The sequence below is a fragment of the Beta vulgaris genome, chromosome 4, assembly GCF_026745355.1.
Source record: "Beta vulgaris subsp. vulgaris cultivar EL10 chromosome 4, EL10.2, whole genome shotgun sequence".
In the NCBI taxonomy this organism is placed as follows: domain Eukaryota; kingdom Viridiplantae; phylum Streptophyta; class Magnoliopsida; order Caryophyllales; family Amaranthaceae; genus Beta; species Beta vulgaris.
Window position 1 is genome coordinate 62,694,261 of NC_079205.1, and position 24,716 is coordinate 62,718,976.

Sequence of the window (24,716 nt, forward strand, 5' to 3'; positions counted from 1 at the left end):
ATTTTCTAAAAAAAGTTGTTTTTTTTTTATTTGCTACATTTTCTTATTAGGAGACTTGGCCTACCAAAAAGTAATAATATTATATTTGTTTCCCCTCTTTTTCCACCAAAAAGTACTACTTTTTTCGCTTTTCCCACCCTATTTAATGCTAAAGGGGTCAAAAAGTACACTAAAAAAGAATGAAAATGACATCTCCTAAATTCTTGTGTAAACCAAAATGTAGCAAATAAATAAAAGCGGAGGGAGTATCAAACAATGTTTGATATTCATGTTGCTAATTGATTAATTGGAGAGAAATAGTGAGCCACACGCCCACACCCACCTTCCATAAAATATTTTCGGGTGTTTTGCATCAAAAGAAAAATCTTAAACTACAATATAATAACACTCCAAAATCCCCTCAAAAAAAACAAAGTAACACGCCAAAAGCCGCAAGAGTTTGTCTTGTAAGAGATCGTCTACTTTTAAATTAAAATTAGGGCAATGATAAGCCCAATATTGAAAAGAGAATAAGCCCAATAGTGACTAGGTTAATTTCTTTCGGTGACGAGTTTAATCCATTTAGTGACTAGGTCTACTTTTATATTATAATAAACCATCTTTTTAAATAATTTTTAAAGCCGCAAATTCAATTCCTCTAGAACCTCTCATACGCAAATTCGTCACTCATACGCTAATTCCAAAGCTCGAATTGCAGGTTGTTGTTTCGTCCCTTAGATGAATCTACTTGTTTTGTTGCGGATTTTGGTGTGGAATTGCGATTTTTAAGATCTTCTTCATGTGATTATTCATGCGATTGGTTTTATGCGGTTGTTATTGTTGGTTTCATGAATTCAACTTATTTTGTTCTTTATCTCATATATGTTATTTCATGTTTTTAGGGATGGATAATTTACATGTTATAAACTTATGATTCGAATGAATTTCTGGTATAACTTGTTAATTCATCTTTGTTTGTTTCATGGAACTAAATGATAAGAAAATTTATGTTACAATTTGTAGATACGCATATTTGTGTTCACTTGTTCTTGTTTAATTTCATCATATCAATTTTTCAAGTGTTGTGGCTGGAAATCAGGGATGGGACTGGATTTAGGTGATTATAAACTATTATAGCCCCTATCAAATTTTTTACCAATTTGTGTTTATGGACTATGAATAGAGTGAAAAGGGAGAAAAGGGATTATATATACGGGGTTTTGTTTACGATAAAGTTTGTTGATTTTTATCAAGGCTCGATTAATTCGTATGCTTTCGTTATGCGTATTTGTGTTTTGTGAACGAAAATCTTTGTGATGCTATGTGATGAGGAAACAAGAGAGTGATAATTTTAATTTGAAAATCATGATGCCTAATGCATTCCTAACTTGTGAAAATATGATTGGAAGTAATTTTCCTATAATGTGGATTGTACTTTAAATTGATTTTGTTAGCTTAAAGTATTTTGAATCATATTAGATATTGTCTGTAGGATCTCATAAGTTTTACATCCATGTAATGTTTGTGGTGCTAGCTTATGAGGAAATGAGAAAATAATGGTTTTGGTTTGAATATCATGACTTCTTATGAATTTCTAACTTATGAAAACGTCCTATTTTTTTTTTCTGAAGATTTTGATTATGAGGTTGTAAAAGTAAGAACTTTTGTCATGATCTAGTTGAAAAGAATTCAACTCTATGTTTCCTGATCAAGGACATCTAAGCTATTCAGAATTGATGGTGGCGGTTATCATGATGATCATTAAGTTAACACTTTTAAAGCCTCTAACTCCATGAACAGTGTTTTCCAAGTTTTTATTTTCTTGTACAGTAAATAAGTGACGGCCTTTGGTTTACGCTTCTTCCCCTCTTTTCTCCTCACTAGTGGCCACCACTCAATTTTGTGCCCTTTTACGTCTACAGAAATTGTTCATTCTACAGCCACTCAAACTATATTTTCTCTCTTTATCCACCATTAGAAGCTCAGGTCTTGAAAGCATGGAGCCTGAATGTTAATTGTTGGTGTGAATTTGCCAACATTTGTTTTTGGATTTTTTGCTTGTATAATTATCTATTGTTTTTCACTTGTTCTAATTGCTATAGGAACCCAATTAATCTGCTTCATGAATTGTTTGCTGTTTTTTTCTTATTATTATTCAAATTGACTAGCGGTTTATTAATTCGTTTCTGGAACTAAGGACTCAAATTAGGATTTTTATTCATCTGTGCCTTTTCAATTCTTCGCTTCTATAGTTTAGAGCCCAAATTCTCTGCTTCATGAATTGTTATTATTAGAAGTGTTTGATTTTTGCTTTTTGAAATTTTTTGCTTGTAGTTGTATTATAGTGGCCTGTTTTTCCAATCTCACAGCTTTAATGCGGCCATCAAAATGGTTTATATGCTTTCTGACATAGTAAAGTGTATAACCCCCTCCCCCTTATTGCAATTTGCAACTTTTCTCTCGTTCTCAATTTTTCTCGATTCTAGTGTGTATTTTATCGATCTGTTTAGCCTTTTGCTTCCATTTTGCTATCTCGTTAATTAATTGGTTTCATCTCTTTGTAGAGATTGTATTTATTTGTTAAAAAACCTAATAGTTCCTGGCTTTTTTCTTTGATAGATGGCATTTAGAGGTCGAGGTCGTGGAAGAGGTTTCGGTGGAAGTGACTACAAGTTTGCAAAGCAAGAGCCTTTCGTACTTTTTCCTGTGAGTCAATTGACCTGATTTATTATCTTTCGTCTCTTTTATCTTGGATGCCACAATTGACACAACAGAATCTTGATTTTCATGGATATCACTTCTGCCGGGTGCTTTCTTTGCAGAAAGGCAGAATCTTTTTCTTTAAAAATTTAATCACTTAAGCCCGCTGTAACCTTTTTGAAACTGCCCTGTCTTTGTGTAATTAGTAATGTGAATTTGCTCGACAGAAATGGCTCACATAAGATTTAGCTCGTGTACGTATAGTCATATAGCTTTAAATGGTTGAAAGAACTTGCTGGTTTTGGTTAAGCTCATTATACGCGTGACTACATTCTTCATACCCCTAAGTTTTCTGTACGTGTGTGTTGGGAGGGGGGTGCTGCCGAGAGAAGCATTTTCTTTTTTCTAGTCAGTTGTTTGATTCATGTACCTGTGTTCATATCTTTTTCTCTCCCCCTCTTGTTTCTAACGTTAATATGTTCTGTTAGAATGTTTGATATCTCTCAACATATGATTACTCACTGGAGCCTTTTGATAGATGATGTTCTTGGTCTTTTGGGCTACAGGATATTGAGCTACCTGATAGAAACAACGTTCCTGAAGAGAAGAGATTAGCAGTACTTAATTATAGGTTTCGGAATTACTTTCACAACTCACCCTACAACCTTGACGAAACATTCTCAGGTAGTAATTAGTTTGCTGCATTTTTTTTTCTTTGGTGCTTGTGTTTCTAATTTTAAAATGTACAACTTCAATGAGATCGAAGCTTATGAGAGTATGTATCGGCACATTTTGACTTGAGTACTATAACCTGAAAACATATATAAGACCACAAAACACTGTGATGGGGATTTAGATAATTTCACTTCTGCTGTTAACAGGCATAATTCCTATCCTCCCTCTTTGCTCTCTTTTCATTTGTGTATTCTGTCTCTTGAGAGCTATTGGGGCTTTATGGTAGATAACAAGTTAAAATCATTGACTGAAACTTTGTATCTTTTACTCCTTTCATTCCAAAAGATGGTCACAATTTCAAATATCACTTAATATGATAGTTACTTCTAGCTTGCATACATGATAAGACATCAGTGTTAAATACAAGAATTTTAAAGAACATTGTTTTCCCCCTTTATAGTCCATATACACTTTGAAGAATCCATGATGATTGCTAAAATGGACTAGTTTTGGTCTGTTCAGTCATCTAGTGCAGATATATTAAGAGTGATTATAATTGATGGAAGTATTAATGGTGTTCAATTTATTTTACATTAGGACACCTTCTAGGCTTCAGCGTCATCTTTAAGGAGTTTTTAAGCTTGTTTGTACATATGAATGATGTAAATGAATTCAGATAATTAATTCTAACTTAGCTTGTTGCTATTATTGAACGAGTGAATTGCTAGCTTTGGATGAGTGGATTAATCCAAGAATTTTAGGAAGTTCAGCCTTGTTTGACCATGTTTGTGGTTGCTGTGTCTTTCAAGGCCAAGTTATAGATAAATTTACTTGGTTTTCTGTGTTTGTATATCTTCCTTTTGTCATCCAATTGTCTTGATAGTTGGTAGTCGTTACTCATTCATGCACGCAATCAGTTGTTGAAGCTTCAGTGTTTGTTGAGATCCTTTGTCATCAAAATTAGCCCTCAAGAATCCTTAATCTAAGCAGTAGTATTTAATCTCATCCATCTATCAGGACTTCCATTCTAACAATATATCATTAATCCTTGCTATTCTACAGTACAGTACATGGTTGATCCTCATGTGATGTAAAGCTTGTGGAACATTGTGATCACTTTTGAGGCAACTAGTTGGTGGGGTTTCAATGTGAGGTTTTTTCATTTGGTTAATGATTTTAGATGAGAAAACCTTTCATATTTTGAAATAAAAGGGATCACAATTACAAAATTTGAAATAGAAGGGATCACAATTACAAAAGCTTGAATTAAATTTGATTGTGCATTTATGCCTATTTGTTGGATGAAGAATCATAATTACTTTGAGCACAGCCTATATGTAGTCATTCGATACTTTGCAAGCAAATATGGGTGAAAAAGCAGACATTCTCCTTTTATTTGGGCAGGGGAGGGTGTTATACTGAAATATCATATGGAGTTTGCATAATATATGTCCTCTATGTATATCAGTATATATATGTACATTCTAATTGTTTCTGCTGCTTTTTTCGGAGCTCCACTCTGCTCCAAAACAGAATTGTTTAGATTTACTTGCTATACTTTAAATATCCTTATTTTTTGTGGGTTGTCTTCTCAGAAGAAGAAACCGTGGACATTGAGAGGTACTCTGATAAGGTCAAGGGTAATAGTAGATTCGGACGGGAGTCACTTACAAATTCTGGTTATCTAAAACTTGAACCTGGATATTTTCCTCTAGAGCTTGTTCAAGGTCAGTGAACACCTTTTGTTGAAAAGGAAAATAACCTAGTTTATGATGTCCATACTTCTTCAGATTCGAATATAACCGATCTCTTTATTTATTACTTTGTTTGACAATTTACTTTACAGGCACAAAATGCAGGAAGAGGAAGGTGCAATGGAATCCAAAAAGAGGTACTTTATTAAGATAGTTTCGCTAATTTACTGTTTTTTGTCAACATGTCACTGCTCAATATTCATTAGTCAAGTTTTTAGTTTTCTGGTCACTTTTAGGGCAACTGGCTGCTCAATTGCTCACTAGTTTCTTGGCAAGCTCTGAAGTGCCAATTCTTCTCTTTCACTATCACCAAGGATGTTTTAAAAGGTGCTAACCTCCTGGTTTTGCAATATGCCACTATGGAAAGGCTCTTGTGCCGTTCGTTTCTCAATAGTTGGGGCCTGTTTGATACTTTGTTTCACATTGTTATCTGCTGCGTTAAGACTGTTAATCCGTTGATCTCCTCCCTCTTCTGAACAAGACAGGATGAAAAATTCAAGATGGAGGTACAGGGGGTAACATGTATTGCACGTTGCCAAGGTGTAGCTGTTGCTTACTTGCATCATCCCATTGCCTAGCTGTATCACACTGCACGAATTATTTGGTTGTCATTTGCTAAGGCATAGTGTTCCAGCTGATATAGACCTGTGTTGGTTTCCAGTTACCAGTCCCATTTTATCAGATCTATATATGTTGGTAATTGTGATTTTTCTGTGGCAGACCTTCAAAAGCTGGATTTCTTGGAGGATCTGGAGAAGCTTCAAGTAAGTTTTTTAAAGACTGTTACTTTGTCTATATCATCCTTTGGAAAAGCTGCAGACAGCTCAGAAAAATCAATTTTGTTCTGCTTATAGTTTATAGGTATTCGTAGTTTAAGATATCTGAGCTTTAGAAGTTCAAAAGTCAAGTGCACACTGATAATTTACTGCTGTTAAATCCCCTTCTTGTGTTGCACTAATTGATAAGTACATCTTGATTATTTCAAATGCGTAGAATAATGAAGACAAAAAAGGCAAGAAAGAGAAAGAAGGTGAAGATGACGAACAAGAAGATGAGGATGTAGAGGAGGAAGAGGAAGATGAGGTCGATAGTGATGATGACTATGGAAAGGTTCACTTCTCTGTCCATTCTATCTATCTAAGTATACCCTGTTTAATCATTCACTTAGCAAACTCTGTGCATGGGTTGGTGTCCAGAAAAATCTAAGATGTCTGTTTCTTTTTTCCCTGTCATGGCCTTTACTTGGATGGAGACAGATGCACCTATAAAGACTTAAGAGTAAAAATATCATCGCATGCATTCAAAAGTAAAGAAGGGTTGACATTGTGGTAGCTCAGTTTGTCGATCCTTATGTTCAATTTTTTATTATTTGTGAATATGCTCTCTTATCTAATACTTGCAACTCGATAGGACAGCCAGGGTGTCTGCTTGTGAACTATAAATTTGAGTTGTCTAATTGCGTTAGTTTTGAATATTATTGCATATAAGTCATGTCAAAATATCCTCTTCAAGAGTGAAAGAGGGGGAGAGAAAAAGGAGGGTGGTTGGCAACCACTCAAGTAAAACAAGGAGAAACAGGAGATCCAGGAGATCGGTTAAAGATGAGTAGAAAAGATAATGAGATGTATTTCAGCTGTGGCTGAAGGCAATAAATATGAGTCGAAATAGGCGTTGCTGGCTTAATGTATTGTAGAACTTGCTTTACATTTATGTATTTAATTTTCATATTATCTTTGTGCAAAAGCATGTTAAAAGAGCCTGAGTTAAAATCCTGAGAATTCATATTATTAATTTGATTTGTGACTGTGATGTACTTTGCAGGGTGAAAACTTTGATGATGATGATGATGACTACAACGTCGCCAGTGACGGTGATGGTAAGAAAATTCATGTATCTGTAACTGTAATGTAACAAAGAAATTCAAACTCTATTAGAAACTTTCTAGCCTTATTAATTGTGGTTTGTATTGCAGATGAAGCGGCCATGTAGTAATCGGCTCAAGCATATGGTGTGTTTTCTGGGTATCAAGGAACTGCCGACTCCATTTTTGCATGGTCAAGAATCTCTCCTCTTTCTCACAGCTTACTGTTAACGGAGTTTCCACCTGGAATCACTGTATAGGTTCAAATTGACACTTACTAGGTTATTAGATTAGTTTTGATAAAATAAAAGTCTTAGGAATTCATCACACACTGAAGATGAATACAATGAGCCAATGCGGTATATTAGATTAAGTTTAGATATCATCTAGTAGTTTAAGATAGTTACACTAAACCAGCGAAGCCAGTCTCGGCTTACAGCATGTTTTTCACTTGTGGATATACCGTCAGGAAAGTGAATGAGGTTTTGTTTCCTCACTCTAAATCTCACTTGTTATGCCATAAACTTGCTGAATTCTTCATGTTATATTCTTTTTCAATGGGTTTCTGGTCAGATGTCACATTATTATGAAAAGTAACATTACTTTCAGACATAGTTTGCAACTACTACAAGATATGGCTCCAGGGCTTGCAGCTTCCTTATCTTAAACTGTAGATAACTGACTTGGCCTATTTAGTCTTCACCTGGCAGCTTCTTGGACATCGCTTGCACCAGAGAATAAAGATGTATATGAAGCCGTATGTTAGGGTTTACATCATATTCTTTTTGTTGCAAAAACGGGGCAAGCTCCAAAATAAACTAGATAATGTTTGCTTTTCTATGATAATGTTATTATCCCAGTTTCTGATGCATGCTTTTCAGTAACTTTTGAGCGTGATATGATATATTCATCCATAAAGAACCTCGTTTATTAATACTTGAAGAGAAAGTGTTGATAACTCGTAGTGAAATGTCAAGATAGCGTCTCATTAAAATTTTGGTGCTAAAGCTAAGTCAAAGTGATACCAAAATAGAGTCATTTCGTACGAGTAAGAGTTGCTTTGATATCATTAACATCCATAATGACTCTATTTTGGTACCAAATTTTTTGTAATGGCATCTCACTATAAAACGCCAATCTAAGCTCTATGTCAGGTCGTACATTGCACTATCAAGTTCTGAACTATCTCTTTTACTGCTTTTAGACCATAGCATACTGTAATCATCTATACCTTTTAAGGTATGCAAATGCCAAGGTGAGTGGAAAAGACTTTCTGGACCACAGTTCTATTGTCCTGGATGATTCCGCCGCCACCAGCCAGCTCAAGAGCAAACGACACCACTGAAGTTGCTATCACCTCCATGACACCACCCGAACACCCTCGCCTTCTTCGGCCATTGGCATGATCAACCTTATGGTGTTCTTGAGAGAAGACAGTTAAGAATATTGCTAGATTTCTCAAGTCAAGCCCTCAACAGGCAAATATTATATTATGTGAAATGATTTCGAATTAACTTATTATGCAATCAGAATAACCTATAACTCAAAAAGTATTAAAAAAATTAATATAAATAATTCCAACTTTAAATTATTTCAAGAAAATCACAACTTGTTGCGGATTGAGTACCTAGAAAATTCTATGTGTATTCTTCTTTACGTCGGTACGTAATTATCTCAATCTTTAAAGATTCATCATAGTTTCTCCACGTCATATGGACTTATGGAGTATGCACATCCATTCAAATGTGAACTCACTCTTCCCAACTACAAAGTACACATGGAAAAATCCACATATCTCAACATGTATCTATTTAATGTTATATGATGTGCAAGTGTATAATTCGAGGGCGAATAATAATAGGTCTTGAATGTATCACCTGTACAAGAGAGATATAAACATACACTCAGTGGATATAGATCATATATATAATGAACGTATGTGTTACAGTGTCACTATTAAAATATACTTCCTCCGTTTCATAATAAGTGAAACACTTCTCTCTTTTCTGTGAGAGCTTTTTTAGAGAAGTGTTTCACTTATTTCACTTATTATGGAACGGAGGAAGTATATCTTATATATATATTAATACTAAAATGTATACTGTTACTAAAAAAAATTACAAATTCACAATCGTTTTTGAATCTATTTTGTTATTTAATGATATTTAAATTTACATAATACATAAATGATTGAAATACTATATTTCAAATTGAATTTTATTATATGATAGGGATGAACATATAATATTATTTTTCCACAAATAAATTAAATAATTAAAAACGACAAAAAATTTAGTTAAATCAATAGTAGAAAAATGGTAAAGATGAATAATATGAAGCTAATATATAATAATGTAAAGAAAAAAAATGCAATTCTTTTTTTTAGTTTCAAACAAAGAATTCATACAAATCTAAACAAAGAAAATTTCATAAAACAGATTTTTTAAACAAAGATAAAGAATAAACTATTCAAAACAAAATTATCAGCCGGAACATTATAAATTTGTAATATATTTAGTAATAATATACATTTTAATAGTAACAAATACACTACATACACCCGTATATATACAGCCTTTGCACCTGTACAAACTTTAACCAACTTTGCTACTATATGCTACTACCCTATCCTACTTTATTTTAGGTAAGCCAAACTTTTAAAAATTTGACCAAATATTCTCATTAATATATACAAGAAAATATACTCATGTGAATCTTGTTAGATTTATAGTTTCATAATATCTAACTTTTTATATTTTTCAAATAAAGTATTGAATATATAAAATGTCAAAATTCATCGTGAAAACCATGTAAAAAAGAAATAAGCACTATATTATAAGACAAAAGGAGTAATTTTGACCGATCTAAACTAAGCTGCACTAAGCATAAAACTAAACTAAAAAAATGAAATTAACTCCAAATTATACAAAATTTAATCGAAAATGATATTTAACAAACAAATAGAAGAAATCTTGATTGTATACTTAGATCCTACTATATAAACAAATTATCATACACCCGAATCTACCATGAACGAAAATTCAAAACTATTTTTTCATTCATCGTTAAAATCATCCAAATGAACAAAATGAACCTAAAAAAAAAAGAGAATTTCAAATGCACAAATAAGTACGCACCAACGAATAATAACTAGTCTTGGGTGTATAATTCACATAATACCGATATATGATGAATGATCTCTTACAATAAATCTAGTAATCTACAATAGCATATTGGTTGCATTTGGTCTACATCATGTACATTTTTTACACACACATTCCCCAACTACAAGGTACACATAGAGAATCGAAATTCATCAACATGTAAAATTTTAATGTATTGTGTAAATCCAAAATTCAACCTTACATTTCATGATTTTATCACATACTACTTCTATAGTTCTATCCAAGATAGTAGTATGAATTTAGTAATTAACCAAATGAAACAGAACTTTCTAATATACATTTACAATCTACAAAAATCATCAAATAAAATAAAAAAAGTTGCATAAACTATAAGCAACAAATGGAAAATTTACCAGTAAATTAAAAAACCCTCAAAATGAATTCATTTCTAATCTATACATTCTTCTTTCTTTTCTCTTGAACAATTCTTTTGCAGCTTCTTCAAAAATTTCTTCACCTTTAAAAACTTCATTTTCTCTCTCCTCAACATTACCACCAACTTTCTTTTCAGGCTTAATCATAACAAGTGTTGCACCTTTCACAATTTTCCCAGAATTTGGTAATTCCAATTCTTTCACATACCATAATTTCATCACCAAATTTCCAGCATAAACCATTGAAATTGAATCTGCTGCAACTTCTGAAGTTGATTGTTGTGTTAATTCCAATGATGGGTTTTCAATTTTATCATTGTTGTTTGTAATTGTACTAGTAATTTTGATTGAATCTCTCAAATCTTTAATTTGCTTTGGATTCATACTTAATTTCCCTTGTTTTCCTGCATCTGAAATCACAACTTTGCTTAATTTTGGACATTGACCCACCATTTTTTTCACCAAATTATGCCTTGATGATGATGCAATTAAGCAAGAAATTATCCATATAATCCTTAATTTTAACTCATCATCAGAAAAAACTTGTACATCATTTTCAATACCTTCATCAATTTCTAACCCTTTTTTCTCTTTTCTCTCAACAATTGAAGTTGCACCCAAAATTGCACAATTTTCCAATTCTTTACCAAATTCAGCTTCCCATTTCAACAATGGATGTTCTTATTAATCCCAATTTACCGCCATAGCAGGGAGCTCGAGATTAATTGATTGAATATCTTGGAAATTCTTCAAAGTATTTACAACCCATTTCAAAATATCCAATCCACCAACATTTTTGGATAAAGAATTCATCTTTTTACTCAAAATCGCTTGTTGAAGAAGATGAATTGGTTTGAAGATGAACTTAAAGATTGGATTTTTGAGAAAACTCTTCGACCCAGTTGATGATTTTGAAGAATCTTCAATGGGTTTCTTTGATTTTGGAAGATTGTTGTTCATTTTGATTGAAATTGAATCAACTTCAGAGACTAAAGAAGAAAATCTCTTTGAAACAAGGAGACAACGACATAAAGATTTTGCATCAAAAAGTTTGTTGATGATTAATAGAAGAATTGGGTCTGGAATAAGATCAAAGTAATCAATTCCTTCAATTTCATTTTCAATCATTGATTGATTGTAGGATAAATCTGCCATGGAAATTGAAATTGAAATTGAGATTTGTTTTGTGATCTGGTTTAAGGAGACAAAAAAAAAAAAGGGGTATTTTTTTTTTTCTGGTTTTGCAAGTGAAGAAAGATAGAAGAAGAATTGTGGATTATGTAGGAGATGATATAGAAGTGGATATGTATAAAATGGTGGTTTTATTGTGAGGTGAGCGTGGTTTTTTGTGGGAGGTTTTTGTCGTGTTGATTAGCTACGCGGTTTGACGCAAAATTAGACACGTTGAAATACTAGGCCAACGGGTTTACATGTATATGATGGAATTGGAATTTTTGGGTGGTCCCACTCCCACCTTTTAGTAGAGGTAATCAAGATTAGCCCGGCCTATTGTCCGGTCCGGCTTAATTTTGAGCGGATTTAGAGCACGTTTTTCTTGCTCGCGGATCGAAATATCGGATTTTGGCGTGAATTTTTTTGGCCCGACTTGCAGTTTTTGCCCGAACAGGCCACTTTCTTTTGCCAAAGTCCGACCTGACTCATGATAACCACTATCTATTAGTAATGGATAGCGTAAATAGGAATACAACCAAGTATATTCGGAGAGAGTTGGCTCAAGTGGTAAGCAGCTTGATGTCGCTTAAGTGAGATCTCGAGTTCGAGCCTCACCGTATGCAGAAGCTTTTGTTGGGAGACTCATCAACCAAAGCCTGGTGTACAACCCGAATCGGACCCGAATGTAGTCGGAGCAAGTCTCCGATGAATCGGGTGGCCGGGCAACCAAAAAAAAGTATATAATATAATCAAAGTAGAATTTGTAATATTGCCAAAAGTCAAAATAGTAAAACTAAGATAAACGGATCATGTAATTTATTTGTTGTTTTAAGTACATTAGTTCATTCATTTAACTTATGTCGTGTTGGTATGTGAGCATAAATCGAGTGCATGTTCCCTCCAATAAAACTTTGGTATAGCCACATATATAAGTTTGTGTAACACTCCGACTTCATCATTCATGATTCATATATACCTTTACGCACAAGTATTTTTATATGATAGTCTTCCTACTAAATTTGAATAACAACTTAATATAAACATGTTTAAACATTCCAAATCCTCCATACATTACATTCAAAACAGTATTAATCATATCATGACACAACAATTTTATAATTTTTATACATGCAATCTTTCCTAATTTTTTGTTTATCCTTATAGAGTTATAGCTTTGAGCCCTCATATCCAACAAGACCAACCTATTTCTAATTTTCTATAATTAAAGTAACATTTGTTACTTTGACTTTAAAATGTGAAAGGAAAATGAGTATAATTCAATGATACACTGTATACATACACCACTTTCGTACTTCCAACACTTTTTGAGTAAAACTTTCACTACACCTATATATGACTTTTTCATCTTTTTAAATTTAATGTTTACTATTAATTATTATCATTAATTCTGTGGACCTTGCCCTTTTTTGTACGAAAATAATAATTTTTTTGTTTATAAAGTTGTGCTGTCTAATTTGTAAATTCATTCCCCAAGGCCCCATGTTTTCATATCAAGTGATGAAGAAGGCATAATTCATGTATTTTACTCGTGTTTTGGTGGAAGATAGACGTGGCGGCTTGTCTTTTTAGATGAGGCATCTTATTCTTTAGACAGTGGATAAGGGCATCCATATTCACATTTCACGGCCACTTTAATAATGCATTATGCATACACCCTAAAATCTAAATTAAACTTAGTCCATCTTCTTCTGAACTCAATAAGGTGCGTCATCCTCTACATGTACTTAATCACTATTTATTTGAGTGCATGTTCCTATTTACATCCAAATAAACAAGAATTTAGGTATAGGAATTATTAAAACTAGAAATAAATGAAGTTGTTGAAACATAACCTTTCCCAACAACATATGTGAGTGCGTGTCCCAAATTTATAAGAGATGATAGGACGTGTTCGGCAACAGTAGCTATGGTGGTAGTTTTTAGCTGTGAGAGTAGTTGTTAGCTCTAATGGTAGCTGTTAGTGGTTGATGTGTAGCTTTTAGTTGTTAGATGTCAAAGTAGCTAGCGGTATAACATGTTGATGTTCAAATAAAACAAGTTGTCAAAATAGCTTTTACAAATACTTAGTCAAAAACTCAAATAAAACCTTAATATAAAATTCATAGACCACTACTACTCCAAAAGCTACAAATTATAGTTTTTGATAAACACTATCAAAACACTACTTCTACCACTAAAAGCTACTCATACCACTACTTAACCAACCACTCATAGTTTTCTTGATTAGTGTTTTGACTGAGTCAAAACACTAAAAGCTACCTCAAAAACTTGCGCCTAACATGCATGCCCATAGAGTTACTCACTTTATAAGGCTAATAGACTACTCGCCTTACTATCATCATATGGTTTATCTTATAAATTTATTCTCCATATAGTGTTTGTGATTTTTTTAGTTTGTGTGCTCAAATTGAATATAATTATTTAAATATAAAATTCCGTTAATTTTCAAGATGGATAACATCTTGGTTATATGTTGAATTATATTTGATATATTCGAATTCATATCTTGACATTTTCGACTTGGATTTCTCAAATTCTTCTAGGCATTTTATATCCTTAATTCCTAACTTTCTTCATCATGTTTTTAGCCCAACTTAAGTCCATTCTTAATACACATACTCCATATGATAACATGTGAAAAATAAATATACAAATTATTATTGCGAAATATTATCATACATTTAGATATATCGTGAACCATCCAAACCTATATTTTTTTTTGCCTTAGTATTTATTTCATACTTGATTCTTACCGCTAGGTATCACATCAAAACTCAAAAAGATATCATATACTTTTGTCCTTATCTTTTCTTGTTGATAAAGAAACTATGAGATGCTAATTGCTTAAGATGATTGTACCATATTTTTATTATTATTTTTGTAGATAAATGAAAAGATACTCGTGCCATATTGGACGGGCTAGGTTACATGTACATTGGAATGTTTCTATTCTCCAACTTTATGAAAGATTTTTGAAATTAAATAACCACAATGCATAGGTTATACCCCCTCCATTTTAAAATACAAGGTATGTACGATGTTCAGGCTCGAACTTTGACGGTTAATTACTCTCAATATATGTTGAAAGAAAATTTTAAAGTATAATGTTATTATAGTATTTTAAATACGAATCCAATAGTATGATTTTTATAATTATTATTTATCATATTATAAAAAATATTTATAGTCAAAGCAACTTTTCGTAAAGCGTAAATGTCTTACATTTTGAACGGAAAGAATAGGTATTTTTCAAAAAAATAATAATAATCTACATAGGTAATCCAATCTTTGAAATTTATTAAAAGAGACGGTCTAATTTTAATATAAAAGTCGACCTAGTTTCTAAATGGATTAAACAAGTCATCGAAATAAATTAACCTAGTTACTATTGGGCAAATTCTTCTTTTAGTATTAGGTTTATCATTACCTAATTTTAATTTAAAAATAGACCGTCTCTTACAAGACAATGCACATTCCTACACTAATTGATTTCACTTTTCATAACTTTTAAAATGATAGTGCGTCCAACCTTTTCGAAAGTTTCTTTAAGCTATATCTTATTATTCTTTTTCAATAATGTCATACAATTGTAACATAAACAAATATTAAAATATATATGTAGATCATATCAACTCTTTTAAGTATAAGTGGATATAGAAGAAGAAATCTACATAAAAGAATGCTTAAAACTTCTCCCCGTAGAGATAATGGGTATACTGTCATATGAATGGATTATTCTTTTTTTTTTTTTCTTCTTTTTGAGTTGATAGATTATTCTTACTTTCTTAGGTGGGTTTGATATTATTGCTGAAAAATAATTTTTGTTTCCTTTTATATTAAATGACGGACACTTATATTAAAGTTAATTATTATTAATTTTTAGTGGACACTTGTATTAAAGTTAGGATTATTCTTGCTTTTTTTTTTATAGAAATTTCAGAGTTCTATTCTACGTACATTAAAAGAAGATAGTGTAACTTTAAAATTATATATTGCGCGTCTTTTTTATAGCTAGTTGGTTTAATTTCTAGATAAAAAATATGTGTATTATTTTATTTAATTCTAAAATTTCTAATCATGATTATTTTTTTCAGCATACTTTCAAAATTGTAATAATTGAAGTAAGCAAAAGAAATATATAAAAAAAATATTCATTTTTTTTTTACTAATCTTCAAAAAGTAAAATGGTAACTTTAAAAGGTTATGGGTGAATACATCCATCATATATTCGGGTGTACCATGTGCATGGTAAACTCAAGGTTATTTTTTGCTCATTTGGAGCGTATTTATTTTATGATTATGCGCATTTGGTGCGTATCTATTTTGTGGTGAGTGAAAAAAAGATAAGAAAAGACTAACAACAAAGGAGGAAAAACAGATTAGATATTTAGTGATAGTGACAAGAATAAGGAGAAATTGCTAATTGTACGATGGATAAATATCAATTCTTATCACAAGAATAAAAAGAGGATTTCTAATAACCAACTAAATTAACCTTGATTCTAAATACGGTGAAGAAATAGGATATGTTTTTTTTGGACATAAAATAGCTTATTTAACTGAAATGAATAGTGATATTAGATATGTGAGAGTAAAAATATTGTCTAAACCTGAATTAAACTGAATCGAACTAAACTAAACTGAAAATAAGTCGGGAAAAACAAGTCCATACTGAGCTTATAAAGGTGAGGAAAAAGAAGTGCACAAATGTCTTAGAAAACACAAGCTCCTCATATACGACTAGTCGACTATGACTAATCCCACTCTCCTAGATCTTTCATGAACCTTCTAGTGACCTGCATGTAACAGTGTAACTAAAATTATGTGAGCTGTTATGGTTGACCATACTTTGCCCACTTATGAACAAATCTAAGTTGACTTTTGATTAAATTGAGAGGGAAAGCACATTTCATGCAACCAACTCTTCTAATATAATATTTTTGTAAATCTCTCTTGATAATTGTTAAGTCACTGCCCTAGTTTGATCCAACATGTGACTTTGTGAAATACCCACTACTCATATATTATGGAGTAATGTTTATACATGTTCTAGACAATATTTTATGTACATCTAGACTATAGTAGATCAAGTTTGAGTTCATCCTCCACGTAGCATATTATAATGGGAAAAATCTTATTTATGAAGGAGTCTCATGATAACTTATAGAAAGATGATTATATTTCGCTTTTTAATTTCAGTTAACTTATTACTTCTTATGATTTTACTTTATTGTTTTATTTTTTGGATTTGATCGTCAAAAATCCTAATTTATAATTTTTAAAAGAAAACTATAAGGTGAAATTTCTTTTCATAGAAAGATGATAAAGAGAAGGATTACTCCCTCCATTGTAAAATATAGTTTTTGTTTCTATTTTGGGAGTCAAAATTTAAAAACTTTGATCAAATACTCTCAGTAATGTATATAAAAAAACATATCTATGTGGAATCTTGTTAGATTCGTCTCAACGTGTATATTCATAATATCAACTTTTTATATTTTTTTTAATAATACGAAATAGAAAATATCGTAGATCACAAGTACATCTCGAGGCCTTTGGAAAAAGAAACGAGAACTATATTTTGGGATGGAGGGAGTATATTTTATAGTTTCATTTGAGAGTAAGGGGGGAATAAGAAGACCTCTACTCCCAAAAACCACATTTGACAAGATTTAATTTGAACCTAATACGTAAGTGTCTAAGGTAGAGGTGATCATGGGTCAGGTCTGCGGTCCGGATTGGAGTTCATCAGCTCTAATTTAAGGTAAGAGTTTTTTCAAATTACCAGATAATTCAAGTAAGAATTATATTAACCATAACATAAATCTTCAAAAATCAATTTTTTAATAGTATTTACAAATACCTACTAAAAAACATAATAGTAACATATATCTTGAAGATCGCAAAATAGTAAATGAAATAATAAATTAGAGATGAAGAGGATATCTTCGGAAGGTAATTTTTATATCTCTCATCAATTAATATTATATGAGATAATTTCACCTAAATACTTCGGTTTAAAAATAATCGAGAGAGTAATTAGTAACCTTTAGGGCCTTATTTCCTTGTCTATATTAAACAAGATAACATAATGGAATATTATTTCGGTTTCAAATGGCTTTCTTATTTGTGTATCTTTTTGAAGTATATTGGTATCAAATGTTGACAATTGGGAAATAAGGTTTTTTTTTTTTTTGTGTTATGTATATTGAGAATAAAGTAAAGCAAGGCCCAAGGCCCTTTCCACATAAACACTTATCGTCAAGCCCAAACACTGGCCAATTTTAATGTCAAGCACCATTCACTGTGTAGTGCTCGAGAAATATGTCCAAGATATTCATATTTTTGGCTATTGCTCAATGCTCATACTGAGTCATACATACTCCTGAAGCTAATGGTTTCTTATTTCAGACAAACGTAAAACAAAGTATAAAAAAAGTTCTCCATGGAGTGCTCTTGTGTTTTTTGAAATTCGATATTGTACTGTTGTTCTTGTTTCTTTCTCTATTTGGTACTTTCAATCTTTTTAAGTTATCTTTATGGTACTTTCCCTTTTTATTTGCTCAATCGATAGGTTTTAAAAAAGTGAAGGTTCCACGTAGAATTTTAAAAAGTACAAGTGCACTACGTAGAAAAACCTAATTTCATTTGATTAATCAATAGGTTTTTGAAATTGTTCAAGTGAAGCTAATGAAGGAGAGTATTACGTAACGGATAAACATGTTTGACAATTTTGTTGTGAAAGAGGGAGAACAAAAGAGTGAAATACTTCCTCCGTTCCATAATAAGTGAAACATAGGCATTGGGCACAAGATTTAATAAACATCACTTTCAAAAGCCAAAAAGTCATAAAATACCCTTTTATGTTATCAGAAGTAGGAGAGAGAAAAGCAAATTACACAAGTTTATGATGGGTATTATTGTCATTTTGTCACTTTCTTTTTTCCATTTAAGGTATGTTTCACTTATTTTGAAACGTTCTAAAATTGTAAGTGTTTCACTTATTATGAAACGGTGGAAGTAATTGCTATATGATTCCTTTTTATTTTTTGGTGTAAAAAAATAACTGAGTGCTCCACCATATTAATAGTAGAGTTTTTCATTTGTACAATAACTCTTATCTTAGATATTCCGTCTTACTATATTACAACATGACTACTTCATAGCTAGGCAAAGAAAAATGGTGCACGCATTAAATGATTGGACATTCATCTTTGAGTCTTTGACTCATAATATATTTAAATTTTGGAAAATTTATTAGAAACGACATTTTAAATACATTTTTTTTTTGCGAGAAACAAGTTTCTAAGAGATATTTGGCAAAACAAAAGAAATTAAGAAGAAAATATTTTTGCAAGAAATAACGTCGATACATTTTTCAACATTTACCAACCATTTTTAAGCGTTGACTCGTTAAAATTAAACCAAACATGTGAAGTGCACATGAACTGCATCTCTTATGTTTCAACCATGTTTTTCTCCATTTTTCGACATTGACCAATAAGTATTTTCCGATGTTGACTCAATCAATATATGAAGGGAAATCAGGTTGAAACATAAGAAATGTGGGTTACGTTCCTTGCCATGTTTGGTTTTTGTCAATTGAAGCTGCAAAATAATTGGCCAATATCCGGAAAATGGGTCAAGGTTGTTCCTCATGAAAAGATTTATTTTTAAAATCTTATTTTGCCAGATTTTTTTTGTTATAAAAGGTTGTTTCTAGTAAAGACTTGTATTTAAATTTTTTTTTTCTTACAAAATTTCTTTTTCTCAAACAAAAAGAAGGGCCATAAAAAATTTAAACAAAAGTGTCCAACGACGCCGTTTGGAATTTCAAATTAATCCACGAAATTCAATTCAATTCAATTTCATCATCAATAGTTTCAATACCGTCTCGAAGAAGCTCCTCCTTAAACCGTTCCATGGCGGTTTCTCTCTCCTCCTCCCACTAAACCCTCACCACCATTTTTCTCTCTCCTCTCCTCTTCAAAATGGGCGACAAGATCAAGTTCAGCGTACTAGTAAGTTTCTTCAACTGGACATCAAAATCAAAGTCATCCGTTCAAAAACGCATAAAATTCCGCAAATTCCTCGACACTTACTGCAAACCAATCGACTATTTCTCATCAATTCGCCTCATTTTACCTTCATTAGATCGCGAACGAGGTTCTTATGGCCTCAAAGAATCAGTCCTCGCTCTCTCTCTCCTCGACGCTCTCGCAATTTCTCGCGATTCCGAAGACGCCAAAAAACTCATCAATTGGCGTAAAGGCGGCACCAAAATCGCCGGAAATTTCGCCGGAAACTTCTCTTCAATCGCCGCCGAAGTTCTCCAACGCCGACAATCTTCCGTCTCCGGCGGAATTACGATTCGCGAAGTAAACGGACTTCTCGATCGTCTCGCGAACGCCGAGAATCGGAATGCGAAAACTGAAATTCTAGGCGAAATGATACGAAAGACGAATTCGCAAGAGATGAAGTGGATTATCATGATAATATTGAAGGATTTGAAGTTAGGGATTAGTGAGAAGAGTATTTTTCAGGAATTTCATCCTGATGCTGAGGATTTGTTCAATGTAACATGTGATTTACGGCTTGTTTGTGAGAAATTGAGTGATCGGAATGTTAGGCATAAGAGACAAGACATTGAGGTTGGAAAAGCTGTGAGACCTCAGCTTGCGTTTAGGGTTTCAGATTGTAGAGTTGCTTGGAAGAGGCTTCATGGAAAGGAGGTTGTAGTTGAGTGTAAATTCGATGGTGATCGAATTCAAATTCATAAGAATGGCTCTCAGGTAAACTATTTTTCTCGAAATTTTATTGATCATAGTGAATATGAACATGGTATGTCAAATGTTATTGTAGAGAATGTGTTAGTTGATGGTTGTATTCTTGATGGAGAAATGTTGGTTTGGGATAAAGCTACTAATCGTTTTGCTGATTTCGGGTCGAATCAAGAGATTGCTAAGGCTGCTAAGGAAGGTTTAGATAGTGACAGACAATTGTGTTATGTTGCTTTTGATGTGCTTTATGTTGGTGATACTAGTGTGATTCATCAGACATTGAAGGAGAGACATGAACTTCTTAGGAAGGTTGTGAGACCTGTAAAGGGTCGTTTGGAGATTTTGTTGCCGAATGGTAGTAGTAATGTTAATCTCAATGCTCATCGAGGTGTAGGGGAGCCGTGTTGGTCGATTATAGCTAACCATGTGGAAGATGCCGAGAGGTTTTTTAAGGAGACAGTTGAGAATAGGGATGAGGGAGTTGTGTTGAAAGACCTTGGTTCGAAATGGGAACCGGGAGATAGGAGTGGGAAGTGGCTTAAGGTGAAGCCTGATTACAACAAGGCAGGTGCTGATTTGGATGTTCTGATCATAGGAGGGTATTATGGTTCTGGTCGTCGAGGAGGGGAGGTGGGTCAGTTTTTGTTGGGCCTCGCGGAGAAGACTGCTCCTGGTAGCTACCCAAGGAGGTTCGTTTCTTTTGTTAGAGTGGGTACAGGACTTTCTGATGAGGAGCTTGATGAACTGGTGACCAAATTGAAGCCGTATTTTAGGAAATACGAATATCCAAAGAAGGCAGCACCAAGTTTTTACCAAGTTACTAACCACTCTAAGGAAAGGCCAGATGTTTGGGTTGAGAGCCCTGAGAAGTCTGTGATTGTCTCAATTACTAGTGATATTCGTACTATAAGTTCCGAGGTGTTTGCTGCACCTTACAGCTTAAGGTTTCCTCGGATTGACCGGGTGAGATATGACAAGCCTTGGCATGAGTGTCTTGATGTTCAGTCTTTCCTGGATCTTGTACATTCGAGTAATGGAACAACACAAAGAGGAGGAGGTGCAGATAATGAAGGGTTGCCATCTGATAAGTCCAAGCGTGCAAGAGCTGCGAAAACTGGAGGGAATAGGAAACTTAATCTTGCAGTTCCTTCCCATTTCACTCAGACTGATGTTTCTAGTGTAAAGGGGGAATCACAAATATTTTCAAATATGGTTTTTCACTTTGTCAATGTGCCTTCTGATCATTCTCTGAATTCCATGCACAAGTTAGTTGTTGAGAATGGTGGAACTTTCTCCATGAATCTGAACGACACAGTTACTCACTGTGTTGGGGCAGAGAGTCGAGGGATCAAGTATGAAGCAGTAAAGAGGCGTGGATGTGATGTTATCCACTACTCGTGGGTTCTTGATTGTTGCTCACAGAAGCAGCTTCTTCCCTTGAGGCCCAAGCATTTTGTCTTCCTTTCAGAATCTTCAAGAAAAAAGTTACAGGAGGAAATTGATGAATTCTCCGACTCCTACTTCTGGGACCTTAATGTTGCTGAGCTGAAGCAGATCTTTTGCAATGTGAATAAGTCAGAAGATGCAAAAACTGTTGACTACTACAAGAGGAAGTACTGTCCACGCGAAGAATGGGGTCGTTTCCATGGCTGCCGCGTATATTTCCATCTATTGGCAAAGTCCCATTCTGTTGACTGGGACAGTTTCTTGAAAATAGCCACGAGGAGGATGAAAGTGGAAGTTTCTTCAGGTGGTGGGAAAGTTACCGACAACCCTTCTCAAGCAACCCATATAGTTGTCATGCAAGTTCCGGGGCATAAGCTGATTTTCGATACCTTGTTTCAGAGTTTCCCAGGGGACCAGAAACGCATCTTACATAGTAAAAGACTTCATGTTGTTGGATCCCAATGGTTGGAGGATTGCCTGAAGGAGGAGCAGAAATTGTCCGAAGTGGCATACAATCTGAAGCCAGCTACCTTAGAAGAATTGCCTTCTGAAGAAGAGAATGGTGAAGATGATAAGGATCATAAAAAATGCCCAGCCTCCTCGTTTCGTGAAGAAAAGCCAACGACACTTGCTCCAAAGATCGTTCCCCTTATTAGGGAAGGCAAAGGAAAGCGAGGAAGGCCTCTTGGAACTAGCACTAGGAAAGGCAAAACCATTGTCAGCAAACCTCCAAGAACAAAAAGGGCCAGAGTCGGAAGTAGGCCGGCTAAATTACAAGAAATTGCCTCTGATGATGATTCTAGCGAGCAAGAAGAAACTTATGCACCAGTGAAAGCAAGCCCTGAACTTAAAATGCATGACCGTGTTTTCCAGGACATTGCTATTGATGCTATTGACGATAAGACTAGCGAGCATGAGACCAGTACACTGGGAAAATCTGGTTTAGAATCTGAGAATATTGGTTCAAGTTCAAGATATGAATTATCGAAAAAGAACGAAGAGAAAAAGGAAGAAGAACGCAAGCCTGAACTCGATGAGATAGGACGTCGCTGCTTAGACAATCCTGGCATTGTTGCTTGCAGTAAACCTGAGAAAGACACGACGGACTCCACATCAGGGAAATTGGAGGTCATGCTTGATCCAGTTCAAGCAATGTTGCTAGACATGCTCCCAAGTCTTAGGAGGAAATCTCAAGCTACAAATGCTGTTATTGAAGACAGAAATTTACAATCAACACAATCACAAGAGGGATCGTCCGTAGAACCAACCCAAGTAGAACCGGTGAAGAAGAAGAAAGTTAGCTATAGGGAACTTGTAAAGCAGTTACTCAAGGATTGACGGGTTTGTATACTGACTTGTGTTTTTTCTTCTGATCAACTGTAAAATGTTGTATAGTCAATTGTATTATGCTAACCAAACTCGAAAATTGGTGTTCAATCAAGGTATAGGGATCATTCCAACTGTTATAGTTTTGTAATGGAAGCATTAAGGTCCTTTCAGCATCACTACTGGTTTCCGTATATTGGTTTGAAGATTTTAAAGTCATACGACCTCCGTATTTTTTTAGTTGCACCATTTGGCTCTTTGTGGCATTATTCATCAACAAGTTTGTTAAACTATCTCGCGTTATTATATAAGAAAAAATAGTCAAGCAGGGTTTTGTTAGATTCGTCTCAATGCGAGGATTTCAAATATCAAATTTTTTTATAATTTTTAGTTACACCCAATAAGAGATATGAAGGAAGAAAGGGATTTTAGGTATCAAAGCACTGCACAAATTACACATTGTCCTGTGTATTCTATTATAAAAATCAGTACCAGAAACAAAGGTCCCCTGTTGTGCAGGGGTATCTCTGTCTGGAATAATGCGAATATCAGCATAATTTCAACCACCCACTCCACCAATTTCAACCACCTGCCTCACTAAGTAGGTCAGCAGTGGCCGACGGCCGCAAAGGCCAAGGGAACCCCAGTCACCTATTTTGGTGTATTATAGTCTTAGTAAAAGAGATAAAGTGCTGATTGTTTCATTGGTATATCTTGGACTAAAGTGTTTTTTGACATAGCAGTTTTCCCATGATTAATCAGTTTTAATGACCTTTCATTGAAGGTGATGTTGATAATGTTAGAACTAGAAAAAGGGTTAAGAAGATGATTACTATGAAAGATGAATCTTCTAGGCGTGTGTAGACACTTTTCCAAAAGTGATATTCCGACCCTATACGAAGCACGGGTTGCACGGAATTCAATTTCGAGATACAAAGAAGAACAACAAGAGTCACGCTCGTATGAATCTTGCCAAAATGAGAATAAGTTTATGATTTTGTGTTTGATGATCAATGTTATCAAAGCTTGAGAGAAAGTGCTTTTTAGAGAGAAAAATATTATGAGAATCTGCTCCCTTTCATCTGTGGTAAACACCACTTTATGCACGCACAAAAAATTAACCGTCAAAAACCGCTGAAACACGCACAAAGCCAGGAGAGACAGGCTCTCGTCGCGAGCCGCGACAGAGCTCGCGAGTCGCGAGCGAGCCTATCGCGAGTCGCGACGAACCTTCGCGAGTCGCGACGAACCTTCGCGAGTCGCGAAGCTTTTAGCCCTGCGCGAATCATGCTATGCGATGCCTCCAGCCTACTGCAGTCTACTGCTTGCTGCTTGTGCGATCATGCGATGCCTCAGCCTACTGCAATATACTGCTTGCTGTTGTGCGAGCATGCCACGCTAATGCTCATGCGATTATGCTGCAGCATGCTTGGCTCAACCCA

General features: G+C 34.0%; 3 protein-coding genes across 3 annotated transcripts; 2 read left to right on the top strand and 1 right to left on the bottom strand.

The window, feature by feature from the left end:
• The first annotated feature begins 699 nt into the window (after positions 1–699).
• On the top strand, positions 700–7,527 carry LOC104890066 (uncharacterized). The gene is made up of 9 exons (XM_057394536.1): positions 700–809; positions 2,599–2,685; positions 3,246–3,363; positions 4,950–5,081; positions 5,201–5,245; positions 5,829–5,872; positions 6,102–6,218; positions 6,930–6,984; positions 7,081–7,527. The coding sequence occupies exons 2-9, from the start codon at positions 2,599–2,601 to the stop codon at positions 7,095–7,097; spliced, it is 615 nt and encodes a 204-aa protein (XP_057250519.1). The 5' UTR covers positions 700–809; the 3' UTR covers positions 7,098–7,527.
• Positions 7,528–10,281: 2,754 nt separating this feature from the next.
• On the bottom strand, positions 10,282–11,909 carry LOC125497095 (F-box protein At1g30200-like). The gene is given in 1 exon segment (XM_048643739.2): positions 10,282–11,909. A coding segment is annotated over 1 exon segment (1,158 nt). The 5' UTR covers positions 11,684–11,909; the 3' UTR covers positions 10,282–10,525.
• A 7,684-nt stretch (positions 11,910–19,593) lies between these two features.
• On the top strand, positions 19,594–23,513 carry LOC104890064 (DNA ligase 4). The gene has a single exon (XM_010675423.4). The coding sequence runs from the start codon at positions 19,714–19,716 to the stop codon at positions 23,284–23,286; it is 3,573 nt and encodes a 1,190-aa protein (XP_010673725.1). The 5' UTR covers positions 19,594–19,713; the 3' UTR covers positions 23,287–23,513.
• The last annotated feature ends 1,203 nt before the right edge of the window (positions 23,514–24,716 follow it).

What these genes read in the sequence shown, in the direction of transcription:
- LOC104890066 (XM_057394536.1), top strand. Translation starts at nt 2,599, where the DNA reads ATGGCATTTAGAGGTCGAGGTCGTGGAAGAGGTTTCGGTGGAAGTGAC. An exon ending in GCAATGGAATCCAAAAAGAG is followed by an intron (nt 5,246 to 5,828) that starts GTACTTTATTAA and finishes TTTCTGTGGCAG; the next exon opens with ACCTTCAAAAGCTGGATTTC. An exon ending in AGGATCTGGAGAAGCTTCAA is followed by an intron (nt 5,873 to 6,101) that starts GTAAGTTTTTTA and finishes TCAAATGCGTAG; the next exon opens with AATAATGAAGACAAAAAAGG.
- LOC104890064 (XM_010675423.4), top strand. Translation starts at nt 19,714, where the DNA reads ATGGGCGACAAGATCAAGTTCAGCGTACTAGTAAGTTTCTTCAACTGG.